The sequence below is a fragment of the Cricetulus griseus genome, chromosome X (genome assembly GCF_003668045.3).
Source record: "Cricetulus griseus strain 17A/GY chromosome X, alternate assembly CriGri-PICRH-1.0, whole genome shotgun sequence".
Taxonomy (NCBI): domain Eukaryota; kingdom Metazoa; phylum Chordata; class Mammalia; order Rodentia; family Cricetidae; genus Cricetulus; species Cricetulus griseus.
In genome coordinates, this window is record NC_048604.1 from 29,527,952 (window position 1) to 29,545,920 (window position 17,969).

Sequence of the window (17,969 nt, forward strand, 5' to 3'; positions counted from 1 at the left end):
CCAATCCCAAGACAGAGAGAAAGGGAGGGGTGGACTTCAGGGCTGGGGAGGTGGAAAGGACCAGCAATAATAGTTGGCTAGAAGAGAAAGAAGGCAGGCATAGTTTACATGTTGGATGTTATGTCCTCTGTTCCAGGCTGGCCATGTGGTCCTGGGCTGAATTAGGATTGAGGAGCAATTGGGGTTGGACAGATTACCCCTCCTGTATCTCCATCTGGCTCAACAGAGCTAGAGACCTTCAGCTCCCACTCTGAGACTCCCTTTGAATGCTCTGCAACCTGGTTTACCCTGTTGACACTGAGGGCAGGGACCAGAAGGGGACCAGGGAGGTCAGTTTTTTATTAGGTACAGTAGTGGGAAGGCCAGGCTCCACGGCAATCACAGTTTGGTTGCAGTGCAACCAAAGCTTGGGAACCTCGGGACGGGAAAGACGTCCTCCACAAGTCAAAGCTCAATTGTGGGGCTGCAGTGCAGCTCCCCCATTAACGCTCCATTTCTGAGCTCCAATGTGGTGGCGCTGCAGGTGCTGCAACCCCTGCCCTGCAGCAACCCCTGCCCTGCTGCCCTGCCCCCCACTCCCAACCTTCCCGGGCCAAGGAGATAACTTGCTTAGTTAGGATGGACCACATTGAAGCATTGAGACTCCAGAGGCCAGTGCCCCCATCCAAGTACCTGGGGTTCTCAGTGGGGAGCATGAGGGGTTATGGGGGCTGGGAAAAGAGAGAGGAGGACTGCAGATCTCAGCCTGGGAGAGGAGAGAAGGAGGGGGAAGGGCTGGGACTCTCTTCAAGCCTCGAGTCTGGGGGCTCAGGGATATAAGGGAGAACAGGGGTGTGTGTGTGTGTGTGTGTGTGTGTGTGTGTGTGTGTGTGTGTGTGTGTGTGTGTGTGTGTGTGTGTGTGTGTGTGTGTGTGTGTGTGTGTGTGTGTGTGTGTGTCTGTTTGTGTGTGTGTGTGTGTTTGTGTGTGTGTGTGTGTGTGTGTGTGTGTGTGTGTCAATTCAGCAGAGGTCGGGACGTACCACGGAGCACAGTGGTGACGGGGAGGGGGGGCGGAGGACGTGGTCACCGAGGGGAGCCCCCGCCCCCTTCACGGAGGCCGAGGCTGGGGTTGCTGAGAGAACTGGAACTGGGCTCGCCCTAGGGGAAGGCAGCGCGGCCAATCCGTCCCCTCCCCACACCCTACTCCGAGGGGGTGGGCGATAGAGAAGAGGTTGGGGTTGGAGCAGCAGTGAGGGGGCCCCTCCCTCGCACCTCCCCCCACCAGACTTGGTCGCGCCCGAAGTGTAACACTTTCTCTTTGTCGGAGGAGCTCCTCTGTTTCCTGTGCAGCAGCTCCCGTTGCGGCGGCACCCTTAGCAGCCCTGGCGGACGAAGGAGCGATGGCAGCGGCCGATATAGCTCGCCAGGTGGTGAGTACGGGGCTTGGGTACCAGCCCCCGGGCTGGGAAGTGAGGGTGGGCTGAGGGACTGGGGACGGCCGAAAGCAGACTTGGCCACGGCCACCACCACTACCACGCGGAGGGCAGTGGGGTAGCATCCAGGAGCAGAGGCAAGGCGGGACTTTTGCTCCCAGGGTCATTAGCTCAGTCCCCTCTCTCCCTAGCACGTCCCGGAGACCTGTGGTGGCGGGAGGGTGGGGGGGCGATTGTCAAAGCCTACTGGCGGGCAGCTGAACTTGCATAGCGGGAGAGAGCTGCAGTGAGCGCCTCCGCCTCCCTTGCTGCAGCTGCGGCCCCACTGCTGCTGGGGCGTTGCCGAATGAATGGCCGCATGAGTACGGAGCCCCCCCCCCCATCCTTGTCCCCTTAAGCTTGGTAGCACCCCTGAGCATGCTGCGTGCTGGGACTCCAGCTTGCTCAGAAAGAGGGCGCGGAGCTGGGGGTAGCCTTGGGCCAAAGGCAGAGTGTGTTGAGGGGGCGGGGAGATGAATGGCTAGAGTAGGGTTTCTCCATATGCATTGCATATGTGACTGCGTCTGTGTGTGTATCAGTGTGTGTGCAGATATGTGCCCTCCTGCCTTGCCCATGGCAGGATAATGTGACCCTGAATGAGCCTGGCCTGTTTCTCTGTGCTCACCTCCATGGTGTTTGTTCCTGCGGACGAATGCCTCCGTGTCCACTTGTGCCGAGTCCCGCAGGGTCCCATTTGTGCGTCTGTGGAGCGGAGGGGGGGTGGTACAGTTCACCAGGCCTGTAGGTGGCTGGCTGTGGATTTTGCCACGTTTCGGAGCAGTTCTCTGAGGGTCGGTCTTGGGTTCAGTGTGCATGGGCTTGTATCCTAAAACCTGTGGAGCTGACATCTTTCTGTAGAGACTGGGGGGAGGGGGGTGGATAGCGTGAGATCTGCGGAAACAGTGTTCCCTCTCTTTTGGTGGCGGCCAACTCTGGGAAAAAAAAACATTTTAAAAACTAAAGTTTCCCAGCCGGAGATGTGCAGAGAAATCATAACCAAGAAGCCGAGGCTCCATGTTTGTTTGTTTTTAGATCAGAAGTTTGGTTACAAAGGGAGATGATTCCATTTGTGGTAACAATCTAATTTTTCCATTCTACCAGCACACCAGCACCATAAGCTGAAGCAGAATGAGGTCGAATTAGGGCAAGCATAGCCCACTACCCCGAATACTACTGGATGAAAAACGATAACCTTGTAACCTCACATTTATTTAGAGAACTAGCTGTGCAATGTGACTCCAGTACAAAAGCAAGGAGCAGGAAGCGGCCTCTAGGTATTTGGTGTAATTGCGATTGATTTGTTTTCTAAATCTGAATCCAGAATCTGTCTGGCTTTGGAAGGTCAGGGTCGTTTATTTGAAACCTTCTCTAGCCCTTGAACATCGCAGCGCAGAGGTCCTTATGCAGGCATAGTGTGGAAGGCAGAGGCAGATAAGAGACAATTCTTGGTGATGATGGAATTGGAGAGATTTCTCAAGATTGACACAAATATTTTCAGGACAACCAGGGTGATTTTCTTATCTGTATTTTAAAGATGCCATAGTTTTAAGCAGATGAATCAGTTTCCTGGATTACATTTGCTCTATCCTTAGTGACCAAAAAATGACACAAGTGATTTTCATTCTTGTCATAATGAATTTGCATCAACCTGCCCTCACTAGTTTCCCTGGATTAGGACTGCAAGGCTGATGTTGGCCAGGGAGAACATTTTACAAGTCTGCTTCACCATAGGCACAACTTAGGCAACCTGGAGATCACCTTTGTTCTGCAGATGGGGGGTGGTGCAGTGAGGGATGGTTTAGGGTCTCTTGATTTGCTTTGGGTGGTTCCAGTTTTCTGTGGCTGGCCTTACCACATTGTATACTGAAAAACATAATTGTATGGTAAATTCTGAAGCAGCCCAAGCACTTGAGACTTTGTTATCATGATAAATGGGTTTCTGGGAAAACTGACGTCACTCTCCATGCTTCCCTCCCCCAAACCAGTGAAGCTCTTATTTATGTGTCATTTGTCTCTCTGCTTTCCTTTGTGTCTGCAAGAAGTTGTAATTCACCAGGGGAGGCTCAAATTAACTCAAGAGACTTGGAGTGGCTGGTTACTTCTGGTTTCTTCAAAAGAGTAAGTGACTAGGGCTTGGGAAGAGAAGACTAGAGAGTCAGGCTATGTGTGGCAAGCTTAGAAGTTCTTACTAAACTCTGAGGCATGATGCCATGTGAGTAGTGTGGTGGTGTGTATGTTCGGGTATCTTCACAGAGTCACTGGAGGGTCACTGTTGCCAAATGTTGTTAGTAGTGAAATGGCGTGGGAGTTGTTGTGTAGGGCTTCCATTTGGGTGTGTATGCATCTTGAAAGTTCATAATCCAGTTGCATCTTACCCGAGTAAACACCCACAAAGGATTCTGTATAACAGCACTATTTCTCCACCATTGCTGTTAATATTTGCTCGACTATGTGACTAACACTATGGCCAGCTCTTATCAACCATACGCACCCCCAAAGTAGCAGATACAGCTCATGAGGAGTTGTATGACTGACTCATCCAGGATGACCTAGGAAGGCACAGCACAGTCACCAAAAATCTCTATCTACTGTCGCTTACAGCTACCTTTCATTCAGTATTGCCTTTTCAGTTCAGACTGTAAGTACTGTGCTGCCAAAGCACAGGGCGGTTGAGTCTGGCTTGAACAAATCCCATCCACAATGTGAACATCATTGCTTTTTCCAGTTACATTCCATTAAGCCATTGTGCCTAATGAAAGACCTTGCAAGGACTACAAGAGCTGCTTTGCCAGGATTGGTCTGGAGGAACCATCCTCAAGTTAGCACCTGCCATTGAGGAGAACACTGCTTCTGCATTCTGGCCTTATCATTAGTAACCATTATCCACTCATCTTTTGTTTGTCTGACTGACTGTTTTGAGACATACTTTCATCTGTTAACCAAAGTTAGTCCTGTCTTTGGTGCTCTGGTTACCTCATGGTTTTCCTCTAGGCACTCCTCTTTAAACCTTAATCACTAAAAGTAGTAATTGCACTAAAAAAAAAAAAAAAAGGAAAACCAAACCCCATAGACCTACCTGAGCTATAATGCTGATAAATTGTTGATACCAAGTCAAGGGGATAGGTCTAATCATAATATAGTTTTCCAACTTCTTTGTGCCTTTAAGATTTGTCAAAAACACACAGGGGCATGGGGGCGTGGAGCGGTGCCTTGGTCCTGTCTCAACGAGATGATAGGACAGACTTAGAAGACTTCCTGGGGAGGCCTTACTCTCTCCGAGGAGCAGATGGGAGTGGGGAGCGGTGAAGAGAAGAGAGGGGGAACTGGGATTGAAATGTAAAAAATAAATTAATAACAAAAATTGAAAAAGGATTTGTCAAAAACATTAGAGTAGTGGCACACACCTTTGATCCCAGATCTCATGAGGCAGAGGCAGGAGAATCTCTGTGAGTTCAAGACCAACGTGGTCTACAGAGTAAGTTCCAGGACAAGCTCCAAAGCTACAGAGAAACTCTGTCTCGAAACCCTACCCCCCCCCAAAAAAAAACACATTAGAGGAGCTGGGTGTGGTGGCTCATGCCTCTAATCCCAGCACTCAGGAGGCAGAGGCAAGTGGATCTCTGTGAGTTCCAGGCCAGCCTGGTCTACAGAGCGAATTCCAAGGCAGCCATAACTACATAGTGAGACCCTTTGTGTAAAAAAATAAAGGCGCTCGGGGGTGGGGTGGGGCGAGTGTTACAGTGCCAACCCTTCCTGTAAGCCTCTTCTTTCAAAAGAGTTCCCAGTCTAATGGTAGAGGCAGACACAAATCTTTATGTAGGGCGAGGCTCAGTGGGGAAAAGAAAACTTAACACTTAACATGGAAGCCTGATATTTCAGGTGATCTCTAGATTCAATAAAACCCTCTGGCCTCTGAACACATGCCATGGCATGCAAATCGCCTCCTCCTGCATACTGACACAATAAATTTTAAAAATCCCTATTTAATTATCATTATCCTAAGTGCTAAAGAGGAGAACTGGCTGCCATGAGAAGTCATTATAGGGACCTAATTCAGCTATGGATGAAGACTGTAATCGATAGGAGAGGCTTCCTGAGGGGCTCTGGATAGGAAAAGGGTAGGTGTGAAGATGGGTGAGATCACACATCTGCTACTTGCTTGGAACAGTTCATTTGTCAATTCACCCACTGCTGTTTTCATTCATTCTCCAACGTTTATTTATCAGGCACTGACTCTGCCAGGTCCTATGCCAAGTGCTGGGGATGTAGTGGTGGCCAAAGCATGGAGGAACTCTGCCCCTTCTCAGAGCTGCCAGATGAGCCCTGTTTCCTCTTGACATTTTAAATCCAGGAAATGTGAGTGTTAGTGGTGTATTTATTACAAAACTTCATTACAGTAGACTAATAGATATGTATAATACGAGGAGAATTTGATCTGCAATCATATGCATAGCATTTACTTTGTGGAGTGTCTGATATAAATATTCTATTAATTACTGGCTTTGTTACTAGCATGGTCCCACACCTTGTGTTCTGTAAGGGAACAACCCCATTGCTTTAACTTGAACAAAACTAATTAGGAAAGTTAGTCTGCTGAGGGGGGAAAGCACTATTATAAAATTAAATAGAGCTGGTTTCCAGACTTGCTGGGATTTCTAGATTGTCAAAGCCATGACTTAATATCAGCATGAAAAATTGAGAAGGCCTTTATTTGTATGTGCATTGAAACTACGTATAACACATATGGAAAGAAAGAAAAGGGATGGAGAGGGGAGGGAGGAAGAAGAGGAACGAAAGAAAAAGAATAAAGGAATCCTTGCATAGATGGGACATGCTTAGCTCTCTCAAAATGCTTCTATCTGTATGATTCCATTTCCCCCAACAACTTCCTGGACAGGTATTCCTGGTCTCTTCGTGTTATGCCTGCAGCAATCAAGAGACCTAGTCCAGAGTGTTATTGCTGCTCAGTGGATAGAACAATGAAACACCTACCAGATCACAGACTCCTTTTTAAAGGTGCCGGCCTTTCCAAGGTGTTTCTAAGAAATTAAAATTCTGCCACGTCCTCATTTCCCCCTTATCTCCTTGCATGCACCAACATTCCCAAAGCGGTCAGAGAAGAGCAGACTTGAGTGATGTAGAAACTCTCTGATGTTAAAAAGAGTCTCAACTTAAATCCAAGATAGCACAGTCACGGGTTGTGTGGGTTTTCTTTTTTTTTCCCTATCTCCATATTGCTTTAAATAAAAATCTTGGAGCCACCAGCCATGTAATGATGGATTATTTTAAGTAACAACTGGAGGGGGTACAGAATAAATTAGAAACACAGACCCCTTCCTCCTCTGTTTGGCAGGAGGCTGCTTCTGCTGCCGGGATTTGAAACCGTGGGTTTCTAGGCTGCCTGCACAGAGGAAGGAGGCCACATGCTCAGGACAGTGAGAACTAATGCTACCCTCTTCTCCAGTGTCTTCCCACTAGAGACAGCCATCTGCTGAATTATGCAGCAGGCTCTCAGCTGGCCCCAGGAGTTGGGTCATTCCTGTGACCAGGGAAAGATTTCCAGGCTGTCTCAGGGACAAGCCTCAGGGTTCCGGTTCTCCCTGCCAGGACTCTCTCAAACCCCTAACGAGGGCCCTGGGGTAACAGGAGCAGAGCTCTACTCTCACAGCCCTGATGAGGTGCGAGGTGGTGTTCAGTTTCCTTTCACAGCAGAGGCCCCCAGCTCTGAGCACTGGCGCAGAAGCAAGAACTGTTTTTTTTTTTTTTTTTTTTTTTTTTTCAGATCCCCATTAAACGAGACCAGATGGAGGCAGAGGCAAATTCAGGCTCCCCAGAGGGTAGTTGGGCATTCACTCAGAGGCCTATGGGTAAACCTTTTCTTTCCAAAAAAAAAAAAAAAACAGATCGGAGGTAACAATGACCAGAACATCCACAAAACTGTTCAAACTGTGAAGGAAATGTGTGTGGCTTTTGTGGGAACGTTGACCCACCCAGAGCAGGGGTCACCCCTGGCCTGAAGTGGAGACATTTTGCCTAGACAATGGCTTGTTGAGTTAGGTAGACTCATTAGCTCTGGGGCTCTTGAGTAGAGCTGGGCAGCTGGCCAAGCCTAGGATCACGCTGGAGTTGAAGAGAGAGAAGGAAAGGAGAGAGAAAAGTGGTGGTGGAGGGGGTGGAGCGCAGACCTCAGTGACATTGGTTGCCTCAGTCGCCTTCCACTGGCGACTCTCATGGTGAGCCCACAAGCTTCCAGTTCATTTTACTTGTCCTTTCCAACTCTTACCTGCATCAAGCCAGGAGCCAGGAGCCTCATGGCCTGAAATTTTAGCAGCAGGAAGAAATACATCTGGTATTTAAGTCAGCTTTTCCATCTGAGAGAAGCAGTCTGCCTGGATCCTAGCATCATTCTCTGCCACTAAATCACTGGATGACTCGGGACAAGTCACTTCCCCCCACTGAGTCTCCATTTCCCCCTTTGCAAAAAGAGGCCTTGGCTTAGGTGATCTTTAAGGGAGTTTCCAGCTCTCAAGCTGTGCCGTCCTCATGTTTCCTTGTTCTCCAGACTGTTAGGTCTGCTTCTGCTTCTGAATGAGGTGGCAGAACTGAGCTCCACCCCTTCCCTCCTTCAGCTGAGTGAGGAGAGAGTTTTGGAGAAGGAACCTATGCTTTTAGCTCAGCAGGGTCTCTGCAACTGAACTAGAAACAACCGTTTGAAGATTGCCTGTCTGGATAGGTATATATAGCTATTGACTTTTTACAAAGATACATGACAACTGAATGTTTGTCTGTGGAATCCCACTTTAAATGCACTAGGAGAGCAGGCTAGTTAATGGAACCTTGCTGTGAATCTTTTATAGAATGAGAAGCCACTTTGGAATTATCTTTGGTATTAAAATCAGTTTCATCTATCGGCTTTCATCCTTGTATAGTAAAGATAGTCTCCTTCGTGTTTTCTTGAGGTTCCCTAAACTGCTTCCTCACTGAAGTGTTGGCAAGCCTTATTTCTCCTTAGAATGGTCTCTAAATTTCCTCCCAGCCCAGGGCTCTGGTTTTCTCTTACTCCTGCTTTATCTATCCATGAAAACTCGTGGCATTTGATGTGTTGGGTACACTCGTTTTTATGGTCTTCTGTGGCTGATGGTATAGTACTTTCCATTCCTCTGTCAACATCGAAAGTTCCAGATGTCAGGACTTCTGACATGCTTCAGGACATACGATTTGTCTCCTGGTTTACATGACTCTATAATTACGTTGCAGTATTTAATAGTAAGTTATATATTATATGCAGTAGCAAGTCATAATAAAGAATTTATTGTATTGTTGGTCAAAACAAATGTTTTAATATTGCCCAGATGCTAAAGGCTGTACTTAACCAAGCTTGCTGATGATCTGCGTGTGAAGCATTTTCTGCTTGAACTTGAACATTTTCTAAAATATCTGAGGCTGCTTTCTTGCCTAGGAATGTATCATCATAGAGTCTCTTTTCAAAACAAAACATTTTTTCCAGATTATAAAACTGAAGTATGCCTATTCTAGAAAAAATGGACAACAGAAAGGCTACCACAAAAGTAACCTGTTAACATGAGTCATCTCTCCTCCCTGGGATGTTCCTGTGTATGTTAGTTTTTTTTTAATTTGCTTTGCTTTATATGACAGTTTTTGGCAAATATTTCCTCGTGTCATTAAACACTATTAGAAAATATTTTCATTAGTTGCTTACTATTCCATCATATGTCATTGGATATTGAAATTGGTTTGGAAATCTAGATTTGCTGTTTCTCAGTGCCAGATGATGGTGATGGAGTGAGGAGGGAAGGGATGAAGGATTGGGCTCGCCACTAAAGCAGGCAATGAGGCTGGAGAAAAATCCCATTTCAGTATTTGCCTCCTCTGCTAACATTTGAGTGCAAAAGGCCAGAGGAGAAAGGTACGGGAAAGCCGAGTCATAGGTCATGAGTTCCAAATGTTTCCCCCTCATCCTTTAGGACGACACGCACTATCTGAGCTACCTTGGGTTTGAACAGAGACAGGAAATTCTCTATTGACACAGGTGGGCCCAGTTCCCAGAGGCCTCACTTAACAAGTTGCTTTCCACCCCCGCCCCCTGGGATGTTGGAGAGTCAGTGGGCAGCAGTTGCCTATTGGGTGCTTCTGGGACTCTTTACTTCCCCCAAAAACAGCAATGGGAGAAAGATACACGGCTGGAGGCGCCATAACTTGTTTTTCTTAATATGTACTGTACAAATATTCGATTAAAAACTGAAATTGCTGTGTCCTCGGGAGGAGGCGGAAGAGAACGAGAGCACTGTTTCTGCCTCTGATACAAAATGTGGTATAACGTATTTCAAAACCGCAGGTGACTGCTGATGAGGAGCAAACAGGAAATGGAATTGGGAGGAGGGAGGTAGGGGTCTCAGTTCTCAGGAACACCTTTTCATTGTGCCTTCCTTTAGCTCTTAGCAGACTCTCTATCCTAATTACCTCTTCTGCAAAGCCGAAAGAGCAAGACCTTTCTTTTTCCTATTAAAGATATCTATAAATTACTGCAGGTAACATGTGAGCTCTTCTGTGTTATAAAAGAATTAAACACTACAAAAGATGACTACATCTCTGATTAGGCCCCTGGTTTCCATTTCCTGTCCCCTGAGGTAACTACTGGTATCTTTTGGTTTGGTGTCTTTTCATGCATCTGTCTAGGTATTGTTATATATTTACGTACGTACACACACACACACACACACACACACACACACACACACACACACAGAGGCCTTTTGTACATCTATGTGCTCATTATCCATATTGTTCTACAACTTTTCTGTTTTATACTATGTCTTGGAGGTATTCACATCCGTACATATGGACCTGCTGTGTTCTGGCTCCAGACTGGTCCAGAATATGCATGTTCATAATTTATTTTTCAGTTGTCCAGCATTTAAGGAGTTTCTACTTTTCCGTTACTATAAACAATGAGTTAATGTATTTGTCTCACACAGAAATCTTTGTACAGCTGTGTGAGGTTCCACAGGACAGATTCTAAGAGGTGGTTGCTGGATTATGGTCGATTAATGATTATGGGGATTGTGGTTGTGAACATTTCAGTGTTAGATGTGCTGAGCCAGGTTGCCACTTCTGTCTCCTCTTCTGCACACTGTAGGCAAGTGAACATTCAATTAACTGCAATCAGAGTAATTAGGATCTCAATTAATTATACCACCTTAAGGAGAAGGACTAAAGAGATAAGGCTTTGGAGGTGCTGTAAGAGAGAAGGAAAGACACTTTCAGGGCTTGTCCTGGGGTCAGCGAACAATTAGCCCAGTATTTAGTCTGTAATTTGTATGCACATATTTCACTCTGAACAAGGATGATCATGATGTAAGACTAATCAACGCAAGACAGGTGCTCTCCAGACAGATTTTCCTAAATCAAGAACTGCACAAATGCTTTTGGATGCTTTCTACAGTGATTGAGACAAAATTTGACTCCTTCAACCTAGCAAATAGCAAGAAAAACACATCAACCAAGTCCCCTGTCCCAAAGCTCCAGGTTTCCTAGTTAATTTAGGTAGAGCAGACACAGAAGAAATAAACACTCCAAGTCACCAGTGACATCACTAAATGCAAATCTGTCGTTACTTCTCTGTAATTCTTAGTACTTTTATTTTTTGTTTCAGATGACAGGAAACGGGTCATCTTTTACTTTTCTGATTATTTCCCCATCTTGGTAAAATCCCCTTCAACTTCCCATTGTTCATGGGTGTTTCCTATTTTTATTCTTTTTTTTTTCTTGGTTTTTTGAGACAGGGTTTCTCTGTGGCTTTGGAGGCTGTCCTGGAACTAGCTCTTGTAGACCAGGCTGGTCTCAAACTCACAGAGATCCGCCTGCCTCTGCCTCCTGAGTGCTGGGATTAAAGGCGTGCACCACCAACGCCCGGCCCTATTTTTATTCTTTAGCTTTCCTTTACTTCCTCTCAGAGAGCACATCCAATTTGATATCTCTCATTCCTAAAATTTCTATGTTAGCCTTAAATGCTATCTGCACTTAAAACCTCGTGTTGGTAACTACTTACTGACTTTCTTTGCTATCTCACCTTGAAATCAAATCTTACTTTCCTTGATGCATGTATGGCTTTTACAAATCAAAGAGAAAAGACAAAAACGTATTTTTAAATGGGCAAAATCGTGACTAGATTATTTACACTCACAATACACATACACAGTTGAAAGCTTTTAAACTGTTTTCTATCACTAATAAAATGCAAATTAAAGAATGTTGTGTTGATATATTATGATTTATTAAAGATTGCCTGGGGATTCAGAATGCAAAGCTAGCCACAAGCCATAGAGGTCAGACAATGGTGATACACACCTTTAACCCCAGGACTCAGGAGACAGAGGCAGATGGATCTCTCTGTGAGTGCAAGGCCGTCAATATCTACACAAATCTGAATCAGTCTAAAAGAGAATTAGAGCTCACACTTTTAATCCAAGCCCTAGAGAGGTGTATAAAAGACAGGAATCCAGTGTCTCAGGCTGCATTCTGAGATTTGGTCTTCAGCTGAGTTGAGGAGAGGCAGCAGTCTGAGGCTTGGAGGAGAGCTCACAGAGACAGGATCAACCCTTTCAGTCTGAGAAGTAAGAGCTAGTGACCAGGTGCTTTGATTTTCTGATCTTCAGGTGAAGATTGAACCCCAAGTTCAGTCCCTGAGATTTTATTCTTTGTGTTCCAGAATGCGATACCATTTTCCAATGAATTAGTTCACAGTAGATAAAAGCCCATGAAATTTGCTGAGTACATCAACATACACATAGTAGTGATAGAAGCATACGCTAGTACTGTCCTCTGTTAAGTGATGTATCAGGGTTTAAAATGTGTGAACCGTTTGAGCTAGCAAGATGGTTCAGTAGGTAAATGTACTTGTTACCAAGCCTGAAAACCTGAGTTTGCCCCCCCCAAGACCCACATAGAAGGTTACAACTGACTCTTACAGATTGTTTTCTGACCTCCACATATGCACTGTGGCATATATGCTGCCACAAACAAATAAATAGATGTAAAAAAATATGACTCTTTGGTCCAGTAGGCTTCAATTTTAGGAAATAGAGACATTTGCAACTCTGCAAAGAAATCTGGGTTTTTTTTTGTTGTTGTTGTTTGTTTGTTTTTGTAGAAAACTTAGAGATGCACACTAAATATCCAGCAATAGAAGTTATATTAGGAATATATGGCAGATTTCTGCCTGGGTATGCTATATGGCCAATAAAAATAGTGATTTGGGGCCTGGAGATATGGCTCAGTGGTTAAGAGCTCATACCACACTTGCAGAAGATCTGCATTTGATCCCCAATGCCCACATCAGGTGGCTCACACTTGCCTGTAACTCCAGCTTCAAGGGATTCGACCCCTTCTTGTCTCTGTAGACACCAAGACTCATGCACGCATATCCATAAACAGATACACACAAGTGCACATCTTTGAAAATAAAATGGATCTTTAAAAAGATACTGTTCTAATGAAATGAATGATTTAGAAGGAGAGCCAAGAAAACATCTGCACTAAGTGTTAGGGTATTAAGTCACTTGTGCAAAGGAAGAGATAACAGTATCCCTGTTTTGTTAAATAAAGGTGTACTGCCTGGCAAGAAATACATACACATATTGCTTATCTTGGGAGAATGAGAATATGATAGATGGTTTTTATTTTCTTCCTGATGACTTCTATGTTGTCTAATAATTTCTGCTGTGTATGACAGCACAGGCCTAATCTGAGCATTTGGGAAGTAGAGGAAGAAAGATCAAAAGTGTAAGTGATTTCTTTGCAATATGTTGAATTTGAGATAAGCATAGGCCACTTGAGACCCGGCTCCCAAGTGAAAATTTACCAAACACCTACCATGTGCCTACCATTATTTTCAACAGCAGTATAAAGAACCCCAAACAGGAAAAGGAAGAGCATAGACTTTGCAAGCAATGGGCTTGGGAAATTTGGAGTATTTTTGAGCAGGGAGTGCCATGGTTCATGTAATATTTAAAAAATATATTTTAGATTTATTTTATGTGACAAGGGTTTTTCTGCATGCATGTATACTTCCCATGTGTGTGCCTGGTGCCCTCAGAGGTCAGAAGAAGGCACCAGATTCTCTGAAATTGGAGTTAGGAACCACACTGAGCATAGGGAACCAAGCCTCTACAAGAACAGCAAGTGTGGCCGGGCGGTGGTGGCGCATGCCTTTAGTCCCAGCACTGGGGAGGCAGAGGCAGGATCTCTGTGAGTTGGAGACCAGCCTGGTCTACAAGAGCTAGTTCCAGGACAGCCAGGACTATTACACAGAGAAACCCTGTCTCGAAGGAAAAAAAAAAAAAAAAAACAACAGCAAGTGCTCTTAACTGCTGAGCCATCTCTCCAGCCTCACATACAGGAGTTGTAAAAGCTCATTTTATCTACAGCCACTTGACTGATTGAAAGAACAAGAAAGTAGGGGCAGGATATGTCTCCAAGGGTATTGAATTGGCCGGCTGACATCCACATTCCTTGAGAAAAGAAATGCTGGTTGAAGTCAACTGACCTGACTCGATACTCAAAAGCGGGGCACTGGGGTTGGGAGTATAGCTTAGTTGTAAAGCATAGTAGTTGAGTGTGGGGGATAGAGTTGTATGCCACCTTGCCCCATTTATATGGTGCTGGGAATTGAACCTAGGCCTTTGTGTGTGTTAGGCAAGCATTGTACTAACAGAACTACCCCCTGGGCCCCATATTTGGTAATTCTTTCACAGTGAAGTGAATTTTAAAGGTAAGGCTCTCCCCCTACTGCCTGCTATCTTTAGTTGGAGAATTCCTTGGACTTTGGAGCACTTGAAGTTTCATTAGTGCTGAATTTGGAGACAGGAAGAGATGATAAAATATGGCTCTGAGTCTGTCTCAATTTTGAGGCCTGCTACGTAGGAGGCTCCCTGGAGAGAGCATATTGGCTCTTAGAAAAGTCTCTTTGCTTTGCCGAGGGCTGAGAACCAAAGGTGGTAAACGTCCAGCTTGTTGTTTGCTTTAAGCAAAAAAGAAAAGTGGGAAATAGGCAAAGGGAAGCAGAAAGGGATGAAGTGAGTGTAAAACAATGTGCTGTGCATCCCTCATGGAACTCGTCTTTAGGTGAGCAAGGAATAGATCAACCTGACTCAATGATGGCATATGGCAGTCTGTCAAGTGCGCTCTGCTGGAAGTTGGTGTGGACAAAAGTGAGAGGGGAATGAACATGCCAGATGGTAGTCACCAGCAGAAGCTCTTAGAGGATCCACTGACACTGATGGGACCATGGAGACCCCCCTCCCCCAACTAGGTGAGGGGGCTGTCTGACTACATCAATGGCTGAGCAGCTCCTCCACCATCACATCCAATCCATTTTGGTGTGACACCTAGTCTAGCAGCAGGTCCAGTCGGCATAAGAGCTGCCTGCTGGCACAGCCTGGGATGCTGGTACAGGCCTCCTGGCACAAACCATGACCTTTTTTGGTTGCTCTTGGCATCTTGCCGTTTATGGAAAGTTTGGTGCAGTCTCACCCCACAGAATCTCTGCCTATTTCCATAGCCCATCATTCTTGTGAGGCTTGTCTGCCTCCAGCTTGCATTCCCCACCCTTCTCCTGACACCCCACCCTTGGCTGTGACCATTAGAAGTTGGCATATTTCTTCAGTACATGCAGGCCCCTTTCGTCCTTCCCCTTGGTTCCTTGGAAGTCTGCCTGAGTTTGAGACTCTCCTTGCTTGTAAAACCATTAACTATAAGAAACCTTGGCTCTATGCTTTCCAGGGCTGGGAGTGGCTTGGCTGACCCCTGTGGAGTCAAGGGAACCAGGGGAAGCCTGGAGACAGCTCCCTTCAAGCTAGATGGAGCCCCAAATGTTTTACTGCATGATGGGCCAATTTGGGGTTCAAAGATAACCTTACAGTGCTGCAATAAGGGCAGCTACTGTTTGGATGTTTTCTACATGTCAGACAGTATGCTATATGCATAAGGAAGGAATATTGTCCTATCTAATCTGCACTTTAAGCTCTAATGCCTGGCTTTCTAATGGGGAGACTGAGAACTTAAGTAACTTGTTAGAGGTTGAACTGCAGAGGTTGGCCTCTGACTCAGACCTGCCTTTTTCAAAATTCAGTAATTTAAAAATTATTTTTACATTTATTCAGTGTGTGTGTGTGTGTGTGTGTGTGTGTGTGTGTGTGTGTGTGTACACTGGTGCCCCACAAGTTTGGAGGTCAGAGGACAACTTATGGGAATTGATGCTCTCCTTCCACCATGTGAGTCCTAGCTATCAAACTAAGGTCGTTAGGCTTGGCAGCAAGCACATTTACCCACTGAGCCATCTTAACTGCCCAAATCTGTGCTCTTAACCTCTCTGCTGTGCCACCTTTGTAGGTCTCCGAAGTGCCCTTGAGAGAAGAAATCACTGACTTCTAAGGGCTTTGGAATATTGAGTGAATGTGTGTACACATATTAAGTTCATTATAGGTATTAGTAAACAGACTTTATCCTCTTGTCACCTCTAAAATACATTGTGTTGTCTCATATGATGGGTGTGGAAGGGAACCGAGTCTCAGAGAGGTTCCCTAGCCTCTAAATGACTGAGTTGAGATTTCACCCAAGTGCCAGCCTGGATAAGCTGCCCACATACTTTGTTCTGTCTAGAACTACAACGCTATTTATTACCAAACCTATTGGATACCTGTATGCAAACATCCATGATTTCGAAGCTGATGGGCTATTTTGCTTTGAAGTGTGTGTGTCGCAGGGTGGCTGATGGAAGAGATGACACATTGGGTCCTTGTGGTTGTTACTTCCTGGCCCAGGATAGAGTGCATATTGATGGAGTATGGAGATCCAAATGGCTTTAAAGCACATTGTCATTTTCTCTCCTCCCTCCCTTTCCAAATTAGGGCGAAGGTTGCCGAACTGTCCCCCTGGCTGGACATGTGGGGTTTGACAGCTTGCCTGACCAGCTGGTGAATAAGTCAGTCAGCCAGGGCTTCTGCTTCAACATCCTGTGCGTGGGTGAGTATCTCCATGGCAGGAAATTCTATTACAGGATATAGATCCTTAATGGCTAGATGTGGCTTTGCAGGTAATTAGGTTAAACAATGTGTCATTCTCATCTAGTTGCAGGCTTGTCCCCTCCTTCTTCTCTTATCCCTTTGTTTATTTTTGTAAGCGTCCAGCTGCAATTACTTTTTTTTAATCTGTCCAGACCAGAATCTGGGGCCATACCTTGGGGGGAAAACAGAGGTTTGTGAGACTCAGTGGAAAATTTTGTTTAAGGGGGCTGGCTGGCTGGCTCGGTCACTACTGTCAGGTTCCCTTTGACTGCAGAGGATGAGAACCAGGACAGAATTGTGAGGGAGGTGGTAGCTGAGGAAATGAAGCTGCCTGCCTTCTAGTTGTGGGTAGTCGGCTGGATCTCTGTGGTTTGTCTCGGTTTGGTACACTTGGACCTTAAGTGTAGGAATCACACAGCTGGGTACAAAGATCTTTTATTCCCCTACCTGTGTCTCTGCCTGGGCTTTATTTTGTTATGTTTTAAGAGAGTCTCATTATGTGGCCTAGGCTGGCATGGAACTCAGCAGGCCTCCCAGGCTAACCTCTAATTCTTGGTCTTCCTACCTTAGCCTCCCAAATGTTGGGGCTATGGTCACACACCACCATACCTACATGGGGAGGCATTGTTTTAGTCCACTTGGTGTGCTAATTATAGCACAAGGAGAGTTCCATAGTATTTCTGCAGTGAGTGAATAAGTTGAGTCCACAGGAGGCACTTGCTATACTTCTCAACAGGTTCTCCCATCAATTGTTCTGGTCCCCAGTCTGCAAAGTGAGACTTGGGAGTAGTATCCTTAGCCACACGGAGAGGATAATTGAGGAGGACAAAGGCTTTACCTGAGGCAACATGGAAAACCTGGCTGGGCCCAAACCAGGGATACAGGCCTGGCTGACCTCTTGTTCCTCCCACTGGTTTAACCACTACCAGCAACGCGCCCCCCCCCCTTGAAAGTACTTTGGAAACTATTGAGTGCTATCAAACAAACATGAGGGACAATAGTACCTTGTCATTCCTTAAGAATGTGTTTTGAAACCTTAAAAATCTCCAATTTACAAACACAGTGGTAACATATAATTTTCACCCCACAGTGCAAGAAAAGTATACCTGAATATTTGCAGTGACCCCCTTCTGAACCTTAATGGTGGCATAAATACCATAATAAAGCCAATTTTCACACTGGCTGGAACACTTACACACTTCTGCTAATTTTCCTTTTCTTATTTTTGTATAGAGCATATGGGGAACTCATTCGCATCATAGATTCAAACTACCACTGAATTATGTACGTTACTGTTTGATGTGTTGAAAATTTCCTTTTCTGCTGGGTGTGGTGGTATAGGAGGCTGAGATAGGAGGACTGTGAATTTGCATCTAACCTCGGATGTATGATGAAACCTTATCTCAAATAAATAAATAAATAAATAAGCAACTA

At 45.4% G+C, this 17,969-nt stretch overlaps 1 protein-coding gene across 5 annotated transcripts in view; it reads left to right on the forward strand.

Annotated features, from left to right (window-relative positions):
- Positions 1 to 1,142: 1,142 nt before the first annotated feature.
- Positions 1,143 to 17,969, forward strand: part of Septin6 (septin 6) — a 78,131-nt gene continuing 61,304 nt past the window's right edge. For 2 of the 5 annotated variants that reach the window (XM_027431927.2, XM_027431928.2), the window contains exons 1-2: positions 1,143 to 1,410; positions 16,380 to 16,494. In XM_027431927.2, coding sequence (XP_027287728.1) covers positions 1,381 to 1,410; positions 16,380 to 16,494 — 145 coding nt within the window. In that variant the 5' untranslated portion in view covers positions 1,143 to 1,380. Of the gene's footprint in view, positions 1,411 to 3,551; positions 3,571 to 16,379; positions 16,495 to 17,969 lie in introns of those variants that run through there. The other 3 variants (XM_027431925.2, XM_027431926.2, XM_027431930.2) reach the window with 2 other exon arrangements.